Source organism: Leucoraja erinacea, chromosome 36 (genome assembly GCF_028641065.1).
Source record: "Leucoraja erinacea ecotype New England chromosome 36, Leri_hhj_1, whole genome shotgun sequence".
Classification (NCBI taxonomy): domain Eukaryota; kingdom Metazoa; phylum Chordata; class Chondrichthyes; order Rajiformes; family Rajidae; genus Leucoraja; species Leucoraja erinaceus.
The window spans coordinates 371,472-395,724 of record NC_073412.1 but is presented as its reverse complement, the minus strand read 5'-3'; the positions used below and the strand labels follow the sequence as shown (position 1 = coordinate 395,724).

Below are 24,253 nucleotides of genomic sequence, written 5' to 3'. Positions count from 1 at the left end.
TAGGTCACTCGTGTGCATCAGTAGACTTCCAGACTCAGTAGGCAGCACGGGGTCCAGTGCATTACTGAGTGGGTGTTGCATTGTTGAAGGATGAAGCATTAAACAGAGATCCATCTGATGCTCAGCTAAACACAGGACACTTCTGCTCATTGATTTGAAAATATTTTGCAATCAACTAAAATGAGACAAGACAATGTCACCATAATATTGCAGTTTCAGGATCATATCGTGTGCACTGGCCGCCAAATTTCCTAATTTATGACAATAACAGTGACTTTAAATTAATGCTATGGCCTAATTCTGCTCCTATCATTTATGACCTTATGAAAGCTCCTGGTGACAGCTTATAAAGATTTACTCACAACCGATCGCAACCTGTTCCCAACCCAAAACGTCGCCATCTCCACCCTTCCCTCACCACCTGACTCCATCTGCCAATCAACCCCTCCTTGCCTTGATGCACCTGTCACTTCTGGACCAGCCATCCCAGTCAGCTCTTTATACTGGCTATCTACCCTCTACTCTTTCAGTGCAGATGAGGTGTCTAGACCCAAACTGTCACCTGTCTCTTTCCCCCACAGCTGAGTTCCTCCACCATTATTTTTTGCTGCAGATTCCAGCATCTGCAGTGTCTGTTCCTGTCTGATTGGACAGTGATGGGCAGCAGGAACACTGGCTGGTACTTTCACCACTACCTATGCCAGCTGAAGAAGACTCCGGTGCCAACCTGAACAAGATCAGTGTTTCTCCTCACTGAACATAATAGCAGGCTGCACTTCATCCACTCAGCCAGCAATTATGCTCAGAGGTTTCTTTACAAATTAATTTGAAACACATGTTTTAGCCAGGATTCCTGAGAGGTGGGAATATGAAGCAGATTTTTTAATCAGTAATAGGACCTAAAACCCACCAGTGCTCGTGTCACTCAGCAATCCTGTTAATATTCCATCCCCAGCTCTCCTCTTCTGCCAGGTAGTTATTGTGAGCGTCGACACCTTGGAATGGAACAGCTGCAGCTTTACATACAATTGCTTGAGGTGTGTGCTTCTGCCCTGTCGTCAGGTCCCAGTAACAGTACACACTGAGAAACTTCCACCACAATTCCCACACTCCCCTTCACCCAGATACATTCAGCCTGTACCTTACAGTGGACACAGCACCACAACCAGTAAACTGGTGAAGTATTCTGCTGGCATATGGAGGATTTAAACAGCATCACCATACCGTGACAATAAAGGGGATGTCATTAGTCACAGTAGTTAGCGATGGGGAAGAAATGTCAGCCAGGAACTGGTCCTATTGCTGTTTGCTGCCCACAACATTGAGCTAAGCCGTGTAGATGCCACTCAAACACCTGATGTTTATATCGTCCCGGGCGGCCACAGGAATGGCAATGGTTCTCTGCACACAGAATGCGGTAACACCAAAAATGCATAGAACCAATAGCACTATAAATGATGAGACTAAACAACACCATGAATGTAAAGAAAGACATGCACTGTTATTTTATGTTTCTTATGTATATTTTTATGAATAAAGTTTATTTTTGAAATCAAAATAAGTTTCTCGAAGTCATCTGAGGAAAGGATCAAACTCAGTGATGCCTATTTAGATAACCAACCAATACTTATACATAAGGAACAACCACCTGGGTAAAGTAGGAGCACCTTGCAATCACATCCTTGTCAGAATCAGCAAAACAACAGACAAATAGGGTATAAGTGAATTCAAAAACTCACAATTATACTTTCATGACTTCAGGACATTCCAAAGTGTTTAAATACCAATGGGATTTTGTTCCACATCCCTTTATCACCAAGAAAAGCCAGAGCAACTTTCAGTTCATGGCTACCAAAGATGATCAGTGAGGTCTCACACCACAAGTACTGTCTGATAGGTAACTGGTCTCAGAAACTGCTGTCACAATTCAAACAACTGGCACGGTAAGAGAACAATGAGCCAGTCTACTAAGACATTTCTCTGAGCATCAACATTTCCACAACAAAAGCAATGATTCTATTCCATGCTTATTCCATGCTATTCCAAAAAGCTCTTGGCTTATGACTGGTGAAAAGTAACCACTAACCCAGGAATTCCAATTCCTGCTGTTTCTGATTATTACAAATATGAAACCTCTAATTAAGCTTGCTTTCATATTATGTGTGACTCTAAAAATGTTTAATACAAAGTACTCCCACTGCCAGTACTTCTGCTCGGTTACAATTGCAGTTTGTACGGAGACAAGTTGCCATTATGTTTTGGAGTTTGGAGTATTTCACTGGTTGGAATTAATAACCCAATCTCCACTCATGAACTTAACTGCAACCTGATAATTCTGGATATTCCAAGACTTCACATCCATTGCCAGAATTACTATATACTTCTAAGGGGCCAGAGACACAATGATAACTAGGCTCACAAATATCACAAGAGCTCCTACTCTTCATTGCAATCTGCTGGGGTTATGGACACAGTGTATAAAGATCAGATTCAGCAAATATGTACCCCATGGTCACCCTCCTGCTCCACACACCATCTACATTGACACCTTTGGGCATGGTGTTACAGCACAGCATCGCTACCGAGTAAAACTCTCTGCTCTCGGAAGAAAGATAACTGAACAGAGAAATATGAAGCATTTGATTTTTTTTACAGAGGTGTAAACGAGAGATGGCGGAAAGGTCATCGATCCTGATTCTATCGAACAGATACTCTTCAGAATTTGTACTTTTTTTTTACTTAGCAAGTTTTCAATACCTTGAAATAGAAAACCCATCAAACACTTTACAACAAGTAATTTCATCAAATGCTCACAGCGAAATTTCTGAACAAGTTAAGTTTAACAAATTCCACGACTATTACTATTTTGATCCACATTTGTCTTTTTCTTATTCCCTTCATTCCAATTTTTTCCAATGTTTAAAAAGACTTTTAATCTCATTCTTCCTTCAGCTTTCAAGATTTCCAACCTATTCCTTCCAATTCCCAATTCCTCCCATTCATACACACTGGTCCTTCCGCAATCTTCCCCACAGTATCTCCATCATTCTCTGCACAATCACAATGTCTCTCTCCATCTTTTGCTATCCTGTTATTCCCACACGGTCTTTAACATTATCGCAGAACCCGTTCCACTCGTTCAATGTTCCTGCTCATCCAGCATGCTGGCATTGCCTCACGTTCATCCTTCGCTGACCAATATCCCGGTCACCTGGAAGTACAGAGTAATCACCCTATCCTGGTATCCACTTCAAATCCTTCTTTAGCACTATTCCCAGTCTCCCCACATTCGCTATTCCCAGGCTCCTTGCATTCCCATATCTACCTTACCCAGGACTTCCACTCCAGTTACTCCTCATTATAGGTAACCCCTCTATCCCCATTCTCCCCCATCACTAGCATTTCCCATTTTCCAGTCTCCCTCCTCGAATTCCACAATCTCCCCTCACTATCCCAGACTTCCCAATTTCCACATTGTTATTTTTCAATTTCTTTCCCTTTCTCTCCCTGTCAGAATGTAGTTTCCCCTCACTCTAACTGGCCCTCATCTCTCCTCATTTTTGGCATCTCTCTAAATCCCAACGTTACTTTCCACGGCTCCTCATCTCAGAACCACGGAACAGTGTCCGCCAGGGAAGAAGGCCATTGGGCCCATCAAACCCATACTAGCTCGAATCAAGAGAGGAATCCCCGCAGCCCTATCAGTCCTTTCCCACTCAGACTGCGACCCTCAGCTGCCGGCCCGAGTGTCGCCGCGGGAACTTTCCCCTGGAGACAGGAGACTGCAGATGCTGGAATGTGGAGCAAGAAACCTGCGGCGGGGCTCGGTGTGAGGGGGTCGGGGTCGGTGTGAGGGGGTCGGGGGTCGGTGTGAGGGGGTCGGGGTCGGTGTGAGGGGGTCGGGGGTCGGTGTGAGGGGGTGAGGGGGTCGGGGTCGGTGTGAGGGGGTCGGGGTCGGTGTGAGGGGGTCGGTGTGTGGGGGGGTCGGTGTGAGGGGGGTCGGGGGTCGGGGGGTCGGTGTGAGGGGGGGGGGTCGGTGTGAGGGGGTCGGGGGTCGGTGTGAGGGGGTCGGGGGTCGGTGTGAGGGGGGTCGGTGTGAGGGGGTCGGTGTGAGATGGACAGACGGCGGTCCCCGGTCACCACATCAGCAGTTTGTTCAGCAAGTGTCCGCTGTCAGTCCCCGGGCCCCAACCCCCTCCCCTGCACCGGGCCGGCCCACCCCGCCTCCTGGCCCGGGACCCTCGAGTGTCCGGCCCGCCGGCCCGCGACCCTCCCCTCACGGCGCCTGTACCTGAGCTCCGGGCCGCGCTCACAGCCGCCAGCGCCAGCGCCAGCAACAGGAGCCGCAGTGGGCGCTCCGCCATCGCCTGCCTGGGCCTGGGCCTGGGGCGCCCGCCAACGCCGCCGCCTGGCCGCCGTGGGTCGGGGAGAAGTCGGTGGACGAGTCGAGTCGAGCGGAGCCGAGAGACGAGACGAGTCGCCGCCACTCGCGGACAATACCCAGCATGGACGGGGTTGGCCGCAAAACCCGGCCTGGAGCACAGCGGCCGCCGCACCGGAATCCCCAGTGTGGATCGGATGGGAAACCTACACCAAAACCCGGCCTGGAGCACCAGTCACCACAGCAACTGGACCGGAATCGCCTCAACAAAATCAGGAGCAGGGTCCTGGAGTGAATTGAATTGAATTGATTATTAGCCAAGTATGTGTATACATGTATATACAAGGAATTTGCCTTGGTGCTTTGCTCGCGAGGATAACACGATAGACACTAGACAATTAAAAATAAAACATGTGAAGAATAATATAAAATACCAGAGCAAAAGGAGGCTATAGACGAGGAGAGCTACTGCTCGAGGAGAAAAGCTGCTTTTATGTCTGGCTGTGGCGACTTTGTAGTCCGGAGTTACTTCAAAGAGTACTTCAGCTGTTAGAACAAAAACAAAGTGTGAGAGGAACTCAGAGGGTCAGGCAACATCTGTGGAAGAGACTACAAATCCAAAATACAAATATTCTGAAGAAGGGTCTCGACCCGAAACGTCACCCATACCTTCTCTCCAGAGATGCTGCCTGTCCTGCTGAGTTACTCCAGCTTTTTGTGTCCATCTTCCAAAATACAAATATTCTGAAGTGTCTTGCCCGAAACGTTACCCATTCCTTCTATCCAGATACTGCCCGCTGAGTCACTCCAACATCTGGCATCTATACAAATAGGATATGTTGGTAGTAGTCTGCAGGCCAGGCAGTATCTAGAAGACTTGACCTGAAACGTTAACTTTATTCTTCTTTCCAGATTCTGTCAGTGTCATTGAACACAGAATTCTCCAATTTTAGGTAAACATTGTCCCCCCCCTCCCCACTTTGTTCTACAGATCTACCCATATCCTTTCATGCACACCTTGTTCTTGTGCCATTCAGTTCCTTTCCCCTCCTCCACCCTTACCCCCTCCCCAGCCCTCCATCTGGTTCTACTTTTCACACCTCACTTTCCGCTTATCAGATTCCACCATTTGTCTTCTCCACTCTTCATCACTATCTTCATCCATTTCTCCCCCTTCTGACTCGCCTGGATCCACCTATCACTTGCCAGCTCTTGCTCCACGCATTTCCCTCAACTCTTACTACCAGCTATTACGCCTCTTTCCCAGTCTTGAAGGATCCCGATCCCTCAAACAAGGAAAGGGATATCACACCAGGGGCCACATGCATGACAAGGGTGTCTGGTATAATGACAGTTTTGTGAACACTACCAAATATAACGCTAAGTGTGTGTACATCCGCTGAGAATATCGGAAAAGTCTATGCATTGTTCTTGTTTTGTATACATTTCTTTATTATTGTGAATAAAGTTTAATTTTGGAAAACAAATTCCCACCAGACAACCTCAGACCCGCTAAATTCCACAAACAGGACTGTTTTTCTGCAAACTTTAACAATGTGGAGTTCAGGACCTCCGTTGCAGTGGATTAAATGAAGAAAAATAACCTGGAGCCAAGCGAGGACAACCACCATTCCGCATATCTAAAAGTCCCACACAGTAAATTAAGTCACTTTGAAATGTTTTTGCTTTTGCACAGGAAGAAATGCAACTGCCAATCTGTAGCCAGCACTGTCCTACCTTGCAGCAATCTGATATTAGCTGGGAAAGATTGCCTCTGGGATACTATGCAGAACTAAACTGATCTTTCAGTGGCTGCTGCAGAATATTTTGTATCCATTTGGGAGAAAGACGAGGTTTAATGTTCACATCACATAAATGATAATACGTCTGACACTGCAGCATTCACTCAGCATTGCACTGGCGTGTTAATCATGTTTGTGTGCCTCAGATGGGATGACATCTTCCAAATAAACTATAGTTATTTATCTAGGTATTCCAATAGCACCTGCTAAATTCACAGCCTTTACCCTCTAAAGAAGGTAACATGCACAGGGACACCTCCCTTGTAGTTTTCCCCACATGTTACACATCACGTTGCCATTCCTTACTGGATCTAAACCCTAACATTGCCTGCAGTGAGGCTGTGTGAGCATCACATCAGAAGCACTGCCGAGGTTCCAGATATTGCACAAAGCCTGCACATGAATACAAAAAAATGCCTTAAAACAATAATTACAGGCTCAGAGTTAGAAAGGTAGGTTTTAGATTCCATTTCAAACATTTGCCATCTGGGGCCTCAGTAATGACTGCAGCTGATATCTGCAGGTTACGAATATAACCTTCAATTTAAAGACTTCAGTAGAGCTTTTAACATTTGGTCGCATCCACTGGAAGGTAGTTTGAAGATATAGAAACGAAGGAAATGTGTGTGCATCGCAGCCACTCTAAGTGGCTCCAGAATGTGAAGCAAAGACTTTAATTAGGACCTGCCCTAAGGGCAGAACACAACAAACACATCCTCACTGATGCAATCAATGCAGTATTGTACACAAGTAGAGCATGTTTGTATTCATTGCTGCTGAATAAATACGGCATTCCATAAATAGAAAATAACTCACCTGCTGCAAGTTTTTTTAGAAAAGCATTTATTCCAATATCTTGCTTTTAAAAAAAGTAAAATAGTGACTAGATTGATACAGTACTTAAACCACTGACATTTAACAAAAAACCCTCAAATTTATGTTTGACATTGATATTTTACACGAGAAAAAAAGCATACATTTTCCAACAAACTGTCCATGAGGTATCTCCAGACTTCACATAAAAGTAAGAGTAACTGGGGTTAACAAAGATGCAGTCATGTCAAACATTGTTTGGCTAAATTTGTCACAGTTTAAAATATAGATGTCATACTAATGTTCCCAATGCCAAGATAAATATTGACCTTGAAATCAAATTGTGCATCAGACTGACATGAAACCAGATCCCATTTTTTCAATGATGCTGTTTCAAGTCCCTTGTCCTCACTAGGTGCATATCTGCAGAAGATCCCAATCCAAAACATTGTCTTTCTATTCCCTACACCGATGCTGCCTGGCCTACTGAGTTCCTCCAGTGCTTTGTGCTTTGCTAACAATTCCAGCACCTTCATTCCTGGTCTCCTGGTTACACTTTGCTTGGTCAAGATCACAAATAGACAGATAGCAGTCCCCAGCAATGGTTTGATTCAGTTCGATCTTGCTCAGCAGATTGTGCAGAGTTGTCTCTGATAGCAAACTCACCACCAAACACAACTATGGAGTATAAACAATGTGGTAATAGAAATGCTCGGTTTGTCTTGCCTCTCTCTCGCACAGCATGCAGACTCCCCTGTTGAGTTCCTTCAGCAACTTGTTTTTCACTTGAGATTCCAGCATCTGCAATCACTTGTGCCTCCAGCAGTCAGCCTCTGCTGTGTTGGCCATGTGCAGAGTACATAGTTGTACAATATAGATATTATTCTACACATCTAAAACTAATGGACACTTCACTCCAACACAAAACCAATCATATTGCAGAAATCCCATCTTCACTTTGGTTTTTACATGAACACTCCACACTTGGACAGGTTCTTGGTTAGGCAAGGTTAGAGATATGTGGGAAAATGGGACTAGCCTCAATGGGGCATCTTGATTTTCATGGATGGGTTGGACGAGGGCCTGTTTTTGTGAAGCACGACTATGACGTTCCAGCACTATAGTGCCTTCTGTGGAACAAGTCTCTGCAAAGAGGAGCATAACCAGAAACCACTGATACATTTGCAATGTTTTTGCATATACTGTAGGCAGAAGACACATTTCGAGTCCTCTTTCATCATAAACTGGTTCCATAAGGCATACTCCAGTCTCAAAGATCCCTGGTATGCAGGACCTGTGAGGGGTTTAGGTTCTAAAGCAAGGCAGTTGACATAACCTCTACCACCAGTTGCGACCTCAAACATCCCTTTCCACCTGAAAACCCAAACAGCACATGCACCAAGGAGGATTTGAAATTAAAAAGAAAATAGAAAATAACCCAGAATGTGCCTTAATATAAAAAAGATTACAGGCTTAAATACCCAAGTTCACCCACCAGTAATAATACAACTAAGTTCCAATCAAACTAAAGAATTAACAGAATTTATGCCCCAGTATGTCACAACATTTGGTTCAATGACATTTGAGAGAAGGCTGTTTCCGAGCAGAGGTGGAAGATTTGAACAGACTCAGTCAGCTGCCTGCTTTAGACTTTGCCCTCACTCAGACGACTCACCCCCAGCGAGAATGAAGGAGAAATATCACATTTCCAACTCATCTTTAAATGCCTGTCTAATTTTCCTACTCGACATTGGGTGGGGATTTCAATGCAAGATATTTCCAACCCTACACACTCCCTCCCACCACCGTACAATCCCAAGTGCAACTGTCCATTCTCTACATGGCAGCCCCAACAGTAGGCTCAGGAAACTACTCAGTATTGCTGCCTCACAAGGCTGTAGATTTTGCACCAAGGGCTCTTGAGTGTGCAGTGGAGCCCTCACAGCATCCTCTCAATCTTCCCAGCCATTGATCCAACTAATGTTGCATCTCTTGTCAGCAAATTCAGCAAAGATTAGGTCATGCACAAGCCTCTAACTACTAGCGGAGTTTTACTTTGCAGAACTACATTTTGTTATATCGTGCAAACCAGAGAGCTAAATCAGAATCATGATCACAAACAGCTCCTTACACCTGCCTTCATGAAAAAGCTGCAAATTAGCACCTAACCTCCCTTCCCCTTCAAGCATTCTTTATACACCCAGTCCTCTTGAAATAAATAGGAATTTTGGGAGAATGCTATTTCAAAATGTGGCTGTCGCTCTGAATTAATAATTTGATGCAATAGAAAAATCCATTCTGTTTGAAGTTATTAACCCACCGAACTGAACAAAACGCACTAAAGCATAACTGATCAGTATCTAAAGAGAGGTGACAGGTGGGACTAGGGACCAGTGACAGTAAATTGAATGTTTCAAATTGTAAGCGTGGTACCATTCCAAATCCATGCCTTCCCCATTCAGCCTGGGAGAAGGGAGAAAGCAATGTCTGGAAACACGTCTGACACTTACTGCAGCAGAGTCGGTGCCTCTGTTTCTCTTGATTAATAGCAGTAGCAATATTGGTGTAGTAAATAAGTGAGGCAATTACTGTTCACCTGGCCCTCGATAGCAACAATGCAGGAATTCCCCTCCCACCACGGTTTTACAATTCTCACATACTGCATTTTGCGATTGATATTGAATTAGGCAAGCTTTGGTATGTAAATTCCTGCAGACAAGGAATAGATTTTAAACCGCAACCTTTTTGCATGTGAAACACTGCCCAGAGGAAATGATCCAAAATATGGAGATGGATAAAAATCCAGTTGCAGTGTAATAATGACCAGTCTGCCACTCTGCATCCTCACATACCCAGACACAGTATTGAATACGTCAACCACAAACATCAAAAAAAAAAAGCATACATATTCCCCTGACAGAAAATATTTGATATTCAGAATACAGCAAGGTATAAGACATTGTGTAAATAAAAACAGCGTTATTTTGTTTTGCTGGCTTTTACACACACCCAGGATTAAAAAGAGCAAGCACCCCACACTAATATCTGCCACCCTTTCTCTCTGCTCTAACCCGTGACCATTTATCACAACTGTCCCCAATCAAAGACCCATTCCTACACAGAGTTTGACATTAATACACAGTCAAGTTTGACTCTGTCTTGTTGAACATAGACGTCCAGAATCAAGTCACAGCCGCCCAGAATACAACAGGCCTTCTGCAGAGATGCTATCTCCTAATCCCACAGTCCTGACTGGGTCAATGCAAACCATCACCGGAGTGATGAAAAAGGAGATGTTTTCTCGATGCCATACGCCCACAGGGTTGGTCGGACTCAATGTCATTTTCTTTGCATTCAATGTTTTGTCCATTTGTGACAGAACGAATTGCATGGGGGATTTGAGAACCACTTTAGTGGGATCGATGGTGTCAGTGCCACATGCTTGACTGCCAGCAACTCTTGCACCAGCTGCCACAGACGAGTTTTGGTTGCTCCAGTGACCGTTGATGACCGCTATCATGTGGTAGGTCAGGGTGTGAAAATGAATGCGCGTTAAATCTGACTCCTTGTTCTGATCTGTTTGCCCATACTCTTTAAGGAGCCAGAAGATGATATCACTGACCATTCCAACATCAGGGGCTCCATTCCAAAACTCCTGTGTACTGTGAGGCCCTGAACCAGCCTGACTGATGAACAAGAGTTCCTGCTCATTCAGGCCAATCGAGTTCACAATAGTAAGAACCTGCTGAGGAAAAAAAGAATGGATCAACTTGGAGATAAACCAACAGAATACCAAATACACTTAGATGATTACAACCCTTGGTAAAGGGGCGGACAGCAAACCAGCTGCCTGTCACACTGCTTCTAAATAAAACAATGGCCCAACTCACACGCCTTTGCATCAACTTGCAGCTGAGAACAGTATGCTAAATAGTATTCAAGACGACATCTTCCAGTCCTGGACTCATCACAGAGTCCAAGGGCAGTGACACAATGGCCTGAGGTAAGCGGCATAGACTGACCATGTCAGAGAGTGTGAGTTGGTGCCAGATGTGGGCAGCTCCACAGATGGGTCAGAGAGACACTGGAGGCCTATAGGATGGTCAATCATGTCCATGGTTGGGAAGCACGAGAGACTGCACACAATGGTCTCTCATAGGTGCCAGTGGTTGACCAGATAAAAGGTAGCACCATAAACCTGCCTGGATTCAGTAGGGGAACGGGATCCTAACCCTCTCCCCTCATTACCTGTAAGGCAACAAGGAAACAGTTATTGTTCCACTTCTAATCTTCGAGAAATGGAGACCAATTTTACTTTCCCACATTCTGCAAACTCAGCAAAGTTGAGACATTCCACCTCCGAGGAGTTCAGGGCACCATCGACCTTCTCAGCACCTACCCCCAAAATAATTACCTGTTCCACAATCGCGTTCATGTAGTCTGTGTCTGTCATGCTGGCCAACTCCAGGTGCACGGAGATTTCATTGGGGATCTCCGAGATTAACTCAGTAACCTGTGGTTTGGATTAATGGGGGAGTGGGAGGGACAAACAGAAGTCATTATGCTCAAAATGAAATGAGTTGCAGTTCAGGGAAGCATAGTCCTGCTTTAAGAAACTAAGATATTATACAACAAATTCCAACACTTCTAAAAGCAGGGAACTATGCACCCTCAACAAATTATTATTGATTCTTTGCCCAACATATGAAAAACCTTTTTTTTCTGCCCAGCATTTCCTTGATGGCATCAGTTCTTGCTAGGCTGGAGTGCAGCTCGCCATTTAAGACCAAGTTGCCTCCACCTCCCACCCCAAGTTGTTCATTTTCAGTAGTGCACCCAATCCTACAAGCATCTGATGCCCTAATACAACATATCACTGGACAGAACAACACACTGTGGAGAGCAGTCCAACATCTCCACATAGAAGAGCTGATGCACAATGAAATTAACTCTGGAGCACATCAGGAAGACCTGCCAGAAAAATATGAAGGAATTACTGGATAATTTCCGTCTTGTGTCTGAAGTGGAAGAGGAGCAAGAATTAGAAATGGAATGGAGTTATTTGAGGTAATTTGCAAAACTCCTTAAACAGCAACTCTTCAGCCCAAGGAGCAGCAGGTAAGTTCCAAATAGTTGTGGAAAGTAGTGCAGCAACAAGCCCAATCCATCCTTTACAGAATTACATTTATATTTAAGTTTGAGAGGCATAAAGAGGATGAACAGCCAGTCTTCTTCCGCCAGAGCGGAAATGTCCAATACTAGAATGTATGACTGAAGGTGGGAGGGGAAAAGTTTAAAGTTTATACACACAGAAACGTTAGGTCCTTAGATGCACTGTCAAGGGTGATGGTAAAAGAGGTATGGCAGCTACATTTAAGAGGCATTTAGACAGCCACACAAACAGGCAGGGGATAGTGATACAGACAATGTGCAGGTATATATATGGGATTGGTTTCATTTCACATTCTAGTTAGCACAGTCATGGCGGGCCAAAGGATGTATTCCTGTGCTGTACTATGTTCTATCAATGACAAGTAAGGCTTAAGAACGGTACCGATAAAAATCAGGATAGCTTTCCTGTTCTTCATGTGAGGAGGTTTCATGTAGCAAAGCTCAGCATCCTTCATGTGATCACATTGGGATCACATGCTTTGAAGAAACCACGGGATCTCAGTGCTACAAACACCTCAGAAACCCTGGAGGTGTTGGTCAGCAGGTTGTGTTTCCTGTGCCTCTTTAAATAGGCAGGAGCCCATGTCCCACTCTCTCTTTAAACTTACCTCAGTTTCATTCCCACCTTCTGTCCAAATTCTAATTCACTGGAAAACTTACAATACATAATGCAAAGTGTATTGGGGCATTAATAGGGGTGAGATCCAATAGACCAGAAGACCTGCCAGTCCAGCACTACCACACGATGTCCTGAAAGCTTCAAGCTGTGTACATGCCAGAGGAGCTGTGCACGCCAGAGGAGCTGTGTGCATGTCAGAGGAGCTGTGCACGCCAGTGGAGCTGTGTGCGCATGCCAGTGGAGCTGTGCACATGCCAGAGGAGCTGTCACTGCAGAGGATAGTGATCGTAGTCGACGCAGCTGCATCTTCTGTGAGTTCAATTGCTTCTTATTGCTAATATATTAAAATAATCTATTTCTTTGTCACCTAACATTCAACATTGTTTGTGACAGTGAAAGAAAGCTTTGTAAATCAAGGCCACATATCCTAAATATGTGATTGTTATTATCGTGAAACTTTGTAATTTGAATATTTATAAATAAAGGGATATTGATAGATCTATAATGGCATCTGTTCAAAAATGAATCAGAAACCAAATTGTCTGTTGATGGAAGGAGAAAGGGCATCTTTGTGACAATTCAACACAGTCCAAGGGTGATAACACCGGGAGTGAATCTAAAGAGAAGCATTGATGCTGACAAAAGGGTTGAAGCCTTCTAGAAAGCAATTAAAGATCACAATATAACAGAGGCAAAAATACTCAGATATTATTGAAAGCTGGAAAAGTCTGTATATAATAATAGAGAGCTTTTAAATAACATTCAGCATTTCAGACAGGAGAGAAGAGGAACAAAGTAAATTGGTGAAGAAAATTAACGTAACATTTAAAGAAAATAATGCACAAACAATGGAAGAATATTTTGTTCAGACTCCTCACTATGTGACATGTGCAAACTTGTTACATGGATTTATATGGTGGATTATAATTTCTGTTAAATTTGACACGGTGTGTGTTACTTTACCCCATGTGTAAGAAAAAGACGTACATGTCATTAATAATGTGGCATCCAATATCTTTGACCCCGAGAAGAAAACAACAGATATTTACATAGCAAAGCTGCCTTGCTGATTGTCATGGTGAAGAGTGCACTTTAATTATCGGTAAAAGATGTTAGAACAAACAGGAGCTTGAGGAGATCAATGCTTTACGGCAACTCTGCCATTCATCACGATCGTGGCTGGTCATCTACCTCAGCCATTTTCCTGCACGATTCCCTTAAACCCATCGTTCTCTGTACTCAATAACTTCAAAGACTAAGCCGCTAGAGCTCCAGGCTACAGAATTCCAAAGATTCCCCATCCTCTGATTGAAGCGGCACCCTCATTAAAGGGCCTCCTACTTATTCTTGTGATCTCTGGTTCTGGACACCCGAGCTAAGGGAAATATCCTCTGTCAAGCCCTGTCAGCACTTTGTAAATTTCAGCAAAAAACTCCTCTCATTTTTTAGTGTCAAACTCCAGACAATACAGGCCTAATCTACTCAATTTCATCTCATAGAAATTCTGCAGAGGGCAATTGTGCAATTCCCAAAGCTACCTCCCTCGCTGAATTAAAGGGTGTGAAGACCTTTAGAAAGACTAAGAGAGGTCATTCCATACGATAGAGCACACACTGCCAGAGCACAGGTGGCTTTGGGGCATTTGAGGACAGTATTCATCAGTGTCCAGTTAGCTCAGGTACTTGTCTTACCTCTTGGAGCCTCCTATCTCGCTCTTCTTCTTCCTGTCCCTCCATCATGTGTAACCCCGACAGAACAATTAGTTCGGGATCAAAGTCCTTCACATTTAATACAAGAGTCTCCAGCATTTTCATCTCTGCATTTGATCTATCGTGGGAGAAGATGAAGCGATTGGCATTGGGTGCGTTGATTTCCCCCCAGTTTTCTCCTGCACAAACAGACAGCATTTAGCTTCATTCTGCACGAATAAAAGACTCTGGCAAAATTAAATAATCCATTGCTACAGTGGAATTGCCATGTATTTTCACCATATAGCTATCATTGACTACAGGGCTTCAAACAAGCAGTGAAGAAGGGGAGAAAAAACACTGGCTCACCCGAAGTAACTTATTTATATCAATAAAACAGATTAGAATCTTTACAAACACTTTAAATTTGTAACATTGCCAGCAAAGTCCCATTGAGAGAGAAGTGGTATCCGGGACAACTGGGAGCTCCCTGTTCTCTCCACAATGTGCCATTACATGTCTAACATGCTTCGTCGAGTTTATTGTTCTACACACAAGCACGGTGAGGGACAGGTACAATCAAAGGGTTGCTTGCAGGAGCATCACAGACACATAGACACAGACTAACCCACAAAAACAAATGATACATACATCCCACATAAAATTCCACTGCAACAAAAAAAAATATAAGTAACATCTTAGCTTTGAGCATCTCCTGACCACATTCACATCACTGTTTCATTGAACATGGAACAGTACAGCATGGGAATGGGCCATTTGGCCCACAATGTGTGTGTCGAACATAATGCCTAGCTGAACTGATCTTATCAGCCTGCACGTGATCCATATCTCTCTATTCCCTGCACTTCCATGTGCGTAACTAAGAGTGTCTTAAGCGCCACTATTGTGCCTCCACCACCACCCCAAGCAATGCACTCCAGGCCCACAATTTTATTTTAAACCTGTCCACACTTCTCCATTAAACATTCCCCCTCTCACCCTCTAGAGTTGGGCATTTCCACCCTGGGGAAAAAGATTCTGACCATCCACCCTATCTCTGCCTCTCATCATTCTACTCAGTCTCCCCTCAACCTGTGATGCTGAGAGAAAACAATCCAAGTCCAGCCAACCTCTCCCTGTCGCTGAAACCCTCTAATCCAGGCAGCATTCTGGTAAACCTCCGCTGCATCTTCTCTAAAGCTTCCACATCTTTCCTGTAATGGGGTGACCAGAACAGAATGCAATACTCCAAATGTCCAAGAGAGCTGCATTGTGACTTCCTGACTCTTATATTCAACGCCCCGAGCAATGAAGGCAAGCATACCATATGCCTTCTTTATCTGAAGATGCGTTTCGACCTGAAATGCCATCTATTCCTTTTCGCCAGAGATGTTGTCTGACCCACTGAGCTATTTCAGCTTTTTGAGCCTGTCTTTATCACCCTATCTACTTGTATTGCCACTTTTAGTGAGCTAAGAACTTGTACTCCAAGATCCCTGTGCACATTAATGCTGTTAAGGGTCTTGCTATGAACTGTATGCTCTCTCCTGACATTCAACCTCCCCTCTGGTTAAACTATGTCTGCCATTTCTGCAGCTGACCTATATCCCACTGTTACTATATCCCATTGCTACTGGTCCAATGTCGGTGTCCATCAGCAAACAAACATATATACAATGTTGTGACTTTGCCGTGCATAAACCCTTACCATGCTTCACATGACCACACTTCAAAGATATTTAATTGTTTCAAAATTGCTTTGGTACGTTCTGCAAGAACTAACATCACAACCCAACCAATCATACCCTCAATCAACATCAATGTCTATTCTGGCAAGGCCACTGGATGGGGAACCCTGTCGCATTCCTCACGCCAGGATTCATGGACTAATTGAAGCACCAGTTGCAATCAGGTTGATGTTAACAGCAACACAACGAGAAAGATTTCTCACTCAGCACTCACCAGCATGGTATTCCAGAATGAGATGGAACTCATCCTTGTCCTGCAGAGATTCCGGTGGAATAATAATCTGATCGTCCAAGAGTTCATGAAGCTTGGGACCCACAGGCCCACACAGTAGTACCTGCAGCCAAAACATGCCAAATTATTCCTTCCAAAAGCAGAACAAACAGACGAGGCATGGCTGCACCTGCAGCTCACCCAAGCAATGTTGCAGAGATCATAGGAAGCCCTCACTGGTATTTAGTCTCCTGATGCTGGACTCTTAGGAGTTACTAGACTAATGAAGCAGGGAGATCTCAGCAGCCCTGCTGATGTCAGCGATGCGAGTTAAACCCACAAAGAGCTGTGGCAAGCATTTATAAACCACCCCACCCCAGGCCTGACCCACACCCTGCACAGGCACTCAATCTCCCGGCAACGTGTAAACTGTGAGCGTGGTTCTCCAGCCATAGAATGTAGAAATAGTGGACTAACCGACAGGTTCCCAGATGAGCCCAGCTTCTGACCAATAAGAGCAGCATTTCCACCGACAAAGTGCTGCAAGAACAAAAGAAGAATCGAGTTAGGAATAGCTTCAAATCAGCAGCAGAGCAAATCCCATACCCTAGACACACAAAATGCTGCAGTAACTCAGCGGGATAGGCAGCATCTCTGGATAGAACAATGAATAACGTTTCGAGTCGAGACCCTTCTTCTTCTATTCTATCATTTTGAGTATCTTTGGTGTAAACCAGCACCTGCAGTTCCTTCCCACATGTATTCCATACCCTTCCCATTCAGGCATAGTTTAATGCGTTCATCCCAACAATAAAAAGGAATAATTAGATAAAACTAATATAGAGTGATCAATTAATTTAGCTTCTCAAACTGCCTCCAATGACAATGACTTAACTGCAGGACGTCAACTTTAGTGTTCGGTGATATGAAGTGCTTACTCCAGATGCACCATAAATGTGAAAGGAGACGTTTCCATATTGAAAACAAAATGAGGATGAAAGCTGTTCTGAAGCTTAGCCACTCTTTTCAAATCAAGCAACCTGTCGGGTCGGGACCTTTCTTGAGAATGTCTGAAGGTTCCGATCTGAAACATCACGTGCCCATGTCATCCAGTGATGCTGCCTGACCCGCTAAGTGGGTCCAGCACTTTGTTGGGTTTTTTTTTAATTTACCAGCATGTGCAGTTCTTTGTCTCCACGTTTATCACAACCAGCCTGACTTTACTTTAAGGTGCTCCACAGCATGGGTTGATCAGTCTCCAGTCTAAAATTCACACGAGATCCCACAGAGTGTGGCCAGAGCACATTTAACAATGTTATCGGATTTGTTTAAAAGCTTCAAGGGACCAAACCCAGGCAGCACCTTTGGAATGTCCAATAAGGGAGATTAGTATAACTGCATTCAGTTAGTACACAAGTAGCAGACTACAGTCTGAGTGCTGTGCACCATTCTGGTCTATTTTCCATCATTCTAATTGTCCCCCCCAAGGAAGTCGGAAAAGGTGGAAAATGCGCAAATAAAATAGGATTATGCTAAAAATGAAAAAGGTGTCCAGATTTTGGTGGGTTATACATACAAATGCTGGATTGTGACCACATATTGACAGGGTCCTGAAACATTTGCAAAAGCCTTCTTTGTAAGAGCTGGCTCTGTTACTGAAGGCATTTTACGACGTGGCTTTTGGCAGCTTGCCCAGCCAGCTTTCTATACACTATGGCTGGCTGCTGATTTGCAAAGTACAATGCACCTCCTTTTAAATCACACACCATTTCCCTGGAGACTGATCAACCGTGGTTTGCACTACACTGGTGGACTGTGTAGTTCGTACCACAGCCTTGTTCAGGTCTGGGCCCAGGGTTGCAGAACACTGGCTGTGAAAGGTAACCTGCTTATCTAATCTGAGACGCAATACAATTCTCAGCAATCAGTAACCCATTCCTCTGGCATATGCTTTTTTTGCAATTTATTAAAGTATTTAAACAGTACAAGTTTGCACACGTATCACTTATGCCAATATGAATTTCGAAACCTTAAAACCAAACAATGCCTTAATTCACTGCCAAAATGTTTGTGGCCTAGGAGGCCATTTGGTCCACCATGTGTGTTATGTTCAAAAGAATCGCTATCATCTTGCAGCACTGGTCCACAATCCTGTACACACCTGGGCTCTTCAAGTGCTCCTCACATACTATCAACCCATGGAGACAGCTTCTCCGTCTACAACTGTTCCTGCAGAATGTTCCAAGTTCCTATCACCACTTCTATGCCTTCCACCAGTTACTCTGCCCCCTGGTTTTTAACCACTCTGCTTAAAAATAAGTCCTTCCGATTTACTCAATATTCAATATTTACTCACGTGTTACACACCAATTAAGACTTTCCTCAGCCTTCACTATTCTAAAGAAAGCAATCACAGTGAAACCAATCTTTCCTGATAGCTTTAACCTTACAGTCCTCGCAAAACCCTTGTAAATCTCTTCAACCTTTCCACACTTTTCTTGAAATGAAGTTCAATGCACAAGTCCTGGTCTAACTAGTGTTATTTACAGTTCCAGCTAAACTCCAATGCTGTGATATTCTATGCTACAGCTAACAAGGAAAGCATTCAAGAAGCCTTTTCATCACCTTCATGATCTGTCCTGCTACCTTAAGGGGTATATACACTGAATCTCCTGTTCCTCCACATCGCTCACTACTCTCCCATTTACTGCACAGTGCCTTGCCTCATTTCATCTCCCCATATGCAACACACCAATCCAGATTCAATTCCATTTGCCAATTTTTTGTTCAATTCATAAGTTTATAAATTCAGAAGTCATAGGAGCAGAATTAGGCCATTCGGCCCATCAAGTTTATTCCACCATTCAATTCTGGCTGACCTATCTGTCCCTCTCAATCCCATTTTCCTGCCTTCTCCCCATAAGCTTTGACTTTGTCTAATGCTTTCCACATCATTGACTGAGCAATCAGAGTTGCAACAAGCCCTGCCTTCCTTTCCACCAGTTCTGCATCTTCCGACCCAAGCCACCAGTGCAGCTGCACGGAAAGTCTACTTTGCTATCAAATTAACAGCCGTATATATGTCAACCTGGCTCCTCGAAGCGTCACACTCCTTTCAGAGTGAAAGGTTTCAAAGAGGTAAAGCTTCATGTAAAGTCGGAATGGCAACACCCACTCTTTTTTGAACGCAGCATCAATGGTGCTGAGGCAGCTGCAGATGTGACATCGGTCAAAGGAAACTTTAAACCGTTTTGGTCTGATGGGTGAAATGTACTGTCAAAATTAACTTGCACAATGATGAGCCAGGAATTCCCTTGAGGTCTTGGCCAATAATGTACCTCGACAACAGTAGGAAATAACATCACCCACACGTCCCTGTACTGAGGACTAATTCATTGCTGTTAGGCATGTCAATATATCCTCATGCTATGGAGATGTTATGAAACGAAACTCTGTCAATTCATCAGCTGCCTCCTCATCAAACGCATCCTATCCCTGGACCTGAAGAAACTAGCACCTTCAGAATATGTCTTTCTTCCTATAAACTACAAACTTGGTGCAGTTTCACAAACCTCTTAGTCATCTCACCTTTCCCCCACTGCTTTCTCCAGTCTGGGTGTTGCCCTTGTATTTAACATTGTCCCTTCACCCAATGGTTGCTCAAAAAAAAAAAAGCTGCACCTTAGCTCCTGGGTACTGCGATGCAGCAGCAGCAATGTTCTGAAACAGTTCCTTGTCAGCGAAGAATCGTTCAGCTGCAACTCCTTTCTCCATGAAATAGGAGAAAGTTTCCCTCAGATCTTCTTGCGACTGCAGTGTGTCATGATCCTCTTGTGTCCCAGGGACCAAGCCCAGAGCTTCTAAAAGTCCAACGCCGCACACCACCACATCCACACAGGCATTTACCCTATCCGAGAGGAAGAAGCAGTCAGCACCACCACTCTACAGCACCCCAATTCACCACGAGTGGCCTGAGCCACCCTTGCAGCTCTTACTGTCTAATGTGGGTCACACGCATGCAACTTCCATAGTTTCAGTTTTTATAGAATCATAGATATGAATAACACAGGCCCTTATAGCCCACCTCGTCCATGCCAACTGTGATGCCTTTCCCATTTGCCTGTATTAGGCCCTCATCCCACTATTCTTTTCCTATCAAAGTACCTGCCCACATGCCTTTTAAACATTGTAGTAGTACCGTGTTGCATTTATTCTGACATTAACATAGTATCGCACAATCCCTTAAATGTCTACGCAGCATATATTAAATGAACCAAATGTAAGCATCTCAACTTCAAGGAAATCTATTTGACTCATTGGCGAGTGAGTTTATAATTCTCTTTGAACCGCGGGTGTAAACCCTGGTGATAACATCCAGCGTCACTGGCTCAATCCAGTTATCAGGAACATGCTGACAACTGCAATAGCAGCCACAAAATGTTAAAGACCTTACCTGGTGATAAGAATCCGAGCTTGGTAATAGTGCAGGAGCAACACTCCACCCTCGCTGTGTTCCAGCACCCTCCAACTCTCCCCTCGCTGTGTTCCAGCTAGCAAACCCTCCAACTCTCCCTCCCCAAACCTTAGGGGTAAGAGTTGACGTGGATAAGCTTTTTCCATGAGGGGGAAATTCTCCATGGGACAGCAATCACCAGTGGTAGCTGTGTGGAATGAGCTTCCAGTGGAAGTGGTGGAGGCAGGTTCGATTTTATCATTTAAAAATAAATTGGATAGGTATATGGACGGGAAAGGAATGGAGGGTTATGGTCTGAGTGCAGGTGGATGGGACTAGGTGAGAATAAGTGTTCGGCACGGACTAGAAGGGCCGAGATGGCCTGTTTCCATGCTGTAATTGTTATATGGTTATATCACTTCCTAATAAAAACCTAACTTCAAAGAGTCGGCCATTCAGGCCCTCGTGCCCGCCCCATCATTCAGCCCGACTCAACTTTTATCTCAGTGTCACACTCCTGCACTAACCCCATATCCTGCTGTTCCCTACATATGTAAAACCTTTATTGATCTCCATCTTGAATACAAATTCACTGGCACTTGCATCCAGTGCCCATGATCTGGTCACATCTACACTGGAGAGATCAAACGCTGACTGGTTAACCACTCGACAGAACACCTCCATTCAGTCCACAAGTTAGACACTAAGCTTCCTGCTGCTTGGCAGGTTTAACATTGAGTTCGATAAATTCAGGCAACCAGTCTGTCCTATTTGTATAGTCATCCATCTGTAACAATAATTCTCTCCATAGGTGCATGATCAGTTGGGTATGTACAGATTCATCTTTCATTTCAGACTTCCAACACGATTTACTTAAAGCACCTGCACTGAAAGTCATGTGCAAAGGACAACCTTGGTCCCTATTCTATTCGGCATACACCTGTTCTCTCCACCCTGCTGTCTGCAACTTCATACACAGTTCTAGGAGTGGCACCATCCAAAGATGTCAGCTGTCACTCTTGCCATAATTCTGCCTGAATTGCTGAGCGTTTCCAGCGTATTCTGTTTACATTCCTGGTATTACCCAAGGTCGTCTCAAATGTACTTGGTGACCACCTGACAGCCTCCTTGGGTAATGGATTCCAATGACTCTTCATGTTCAGGGTGAAGAAGTTTCTGCTCGTCCGTGTCTTAAACAATCAACCGCTTATTCTGAGAATGAGACCCATGGTTTGCAACACCCCAGCCATGAAAGCAGCCATCCCTGCATGGACCCTGTCAAACCTCAGAAGGATTTGGTACTCTTCAATTGATTAACTTGCATTCCATTGTCAACAAAATGTAGGTCCATTCTGCCCAAACTATCCACCCACAAAATCCCACCACCCCAGGGAACTTTTCCCTTTGCCCACTCTTATTACCCCCATTCCACACTACCCATGTTTCCCCAATACATCTCTCCTACCCCAACCTCTGTCCCACCAACACCCACCTCTGCATTATCCCACTGTCCCCATTACCCCCTCTATACATTAACCCACTCTCCTTTACCACATCACCCTCTCTCTCATTCCTCACTCCTCTCTGAACCCTTCTCACCCGCCCCTCCCTCTACCCATCCCACCTCTCCCCACCCCTCCCCACCCATCTCCACCCCTCCCCTCCCCCCCTTCCTCCCCCCCTCCCCACCCCTCCCCACCCTCTCCCCCCCACCCGTCCCACCCCCTCCCTCATCCCTCCCCACCTCCTCTACTCCGTCCCCCTCCCCCCCCCCCCTTCCCCCTCCTCCCCTCCCCCCCTCCCCACCTCCCTCTACTCTCCACCCTCCACCCCCTCCCCTCCCCTCCCTGCCCCCTTCCTCATCCCCTCCCCACCTCCCTCTACTCTCCACCCCACCCCTCCCTGCCCCCCCCCTCTCTCCACCCCCCCCCCTCCCCACCCCTCCCTGCCCCCACCCCCTCCCTCCCCCTCCCCTCCCTCCCTCCCCACCCCTTCCTCCCCTCCCCCCCCCTCCCCACCCCCCCCCGGCCGGGCCCGGCCCGCCACTCACCCCACGGCCACCCTGGTCCAGCCCACATTGGGCGGTCTGATCATGGAATCCCAGGCCTCGGCCAGTAGCTGTTCCAGCGGCTGTTGAGCGGAGCTGCGGGCCAGACTGTGTGAGAGGAACCGTGTGAGTATTTGTGGAGCTTCCAGGCGGCAGGTGGGATGCAGGAAGAACAGACCGACGGCCAGCAGCACCACGCCGGCAGCGACGCGCCACATCCTGCAGGCCGGCGGCGGCCAAGCGGATGCGGAAGCTGGGCCGTCACACCCGGAAGCGCCGTTCCCGCGCAGGCGCGCCTCCGCAGCCGTCGCCCGTCCCCATGGCAACGGGGCCTAGGACAGCAGCAGCGGCCGCCGCCTCACCTCCACACTGTGAGCCTGGACACTTCCTTGTGGATTACACAGACCTGGGGGCGGAGAAACAAATGCTTCAGCTACAAATACACAGAATCTATATATGAATTGCTGAAAACTAATATAAAAGTTCAGCAGGAAGCTATAGATGCAAATAGTATGTGTGGGAAGGAACTGCAGTTGCTGGTTTAAACCGAAGATAGGGACAAAATGCTGGAGTAACTCAGCTGGACAGGCAGCATCTCTGGAGAGAAGGAATGGGTGACTCTTCAGACTGGGTCTCGACCCGAAACGTCACCGATTCCTTCTCTCCAGGGATGCTGCCTGTCCCACTGAGTTACTCCAGCATTTTGTCTCTATCTTTGATGCAAAAAGTATGTTGGCCTTTAATGCAACAGGATTTGAGGAGAGACACATGCTACAATTACAATGTGCACCTACTCCCCCCTCCCTCCCTCACCGCTGGATCCTTGACTTTCTGACTCACAGCCCTCAATCAGTGAGGATAAGCAACAATAACTCCCCCCCCCCCCCCCCCCCCCCCAATAACTCAACACTGGTGCCCTGCAAGGATTCTCAGTCCCCTACTATACTCCTTATACATTCACAACTGTATGGCTAAACTCCATGTTCAACCTCCATCTACAAGTTTGCAGACAACGCCACTGGAAGTAGTAACATGGTGCTAGGACAATAACCTCTTCCTCAATGTTCAAGAAGGAACTGCAGATGCTGGCAAATCGAAGGTAGACAAAAATGCTGGAGAAACTCAGCGGGTGCAGCAGCATCTATGAAGCGAAGGAAATAGGCAACGTTTCGGGCCGAAACCCTTCTTCAGACCAGTCTTCCTCAATGTCAGCAAAATGGAGCTAGTTATTGATTCTACCAGCAATAATATAATAAAAATGCTGGAAACAACCAGGCAGCGTCTATCAAAAGAGTCAAAGGCTCCTCATCAGAACGCGA

The 24,253-nt window shown here is 45.4% G+C and overlaps 2 protein-coding genes across 3 annotated transcripts in view; both read right to left on the bottom strand.

The window, feature by feature from the left end:
* LOC129713638 (neogenin-like) overlaps positions 1-5,384 on the bottom strand; it is a 106,421-nt gene extending 101,037 nt beyond the window's left edge. Inside the window, 1 exon segment of the mRNA XM_055662838.1 lies at positions 4,292-5,384. Within this exon segment, the coding sequence (XP_055518813.1) occupies positions 4,292-4,364 (73 nt within the window). The 5' untranslated portion in view covers positions 4,365-5,384.
* Positions 5,385-8,487: 3,103 nt separating this feature from the next.
* Positions 8,488-23,198, bottom strand: adpgk (ADP-dependent glucokinase). 2 transcript variants are annotated; one of them, XM_055662843.1, is made up of 7 exons: positions 22,938-23,198; positions 20,116-20,341; positions 16,912-16,974; positions 16,438-16,558; positions 14,479-14,675; positions 11,411-11,509; positions 8,488-10,741 (listed from the first exon to the last, which is right to left on the bottom strand). In XM_055662843.1, exons 1-7 carry the CDS (start codon positions 23,150-23,152, stop codon positions 10,184-10,186), a joined length of 1,479 nt encoding a protein of 492 aa, XP_055518818.1. In that variant the 5' UTR covers positions 23,153-23,198; the 3' UTR covers positions 8,488-10,183. The 2 variants fall into 2 exon arrangements, with proteins under 2 accessions (XP_055518818.1, XP_055518819.1); XM_055662844.1 differs by having other exon boundaries at positions 8,488-10,738; positions 22,938-23,197.
* Between the last annotated feature and the right edge of the window lie 1,055 nt (positions 23,199-24,253).

Excerpts from the sequence above, each read along its gene's own strand:
- adpgk (XM_055662843.1), bottom strand. The coding sequence starts at position 23,152 with ATGTGGCGCGTCGCTGCCGGCGTGGTGCTGCTGGCCGTCGGTCTGTTC. Across the intron at positions 20,342-22,937 it reads TGGACCAGGGTGGCCGTGGG|GGTAAATGCCTGTGTGGATG; the intron begins GTGAGTGGCGGG and ends CCTCTCGGATAG. Across the intron at positions 16,975-20,115 it reads CGCAGTACCCAGGAGCTAAG|CACTTTGTCGGTGGAAATGC; the intron begins GTGCAGCTTTTT and ends TTGTTCTTGCAG.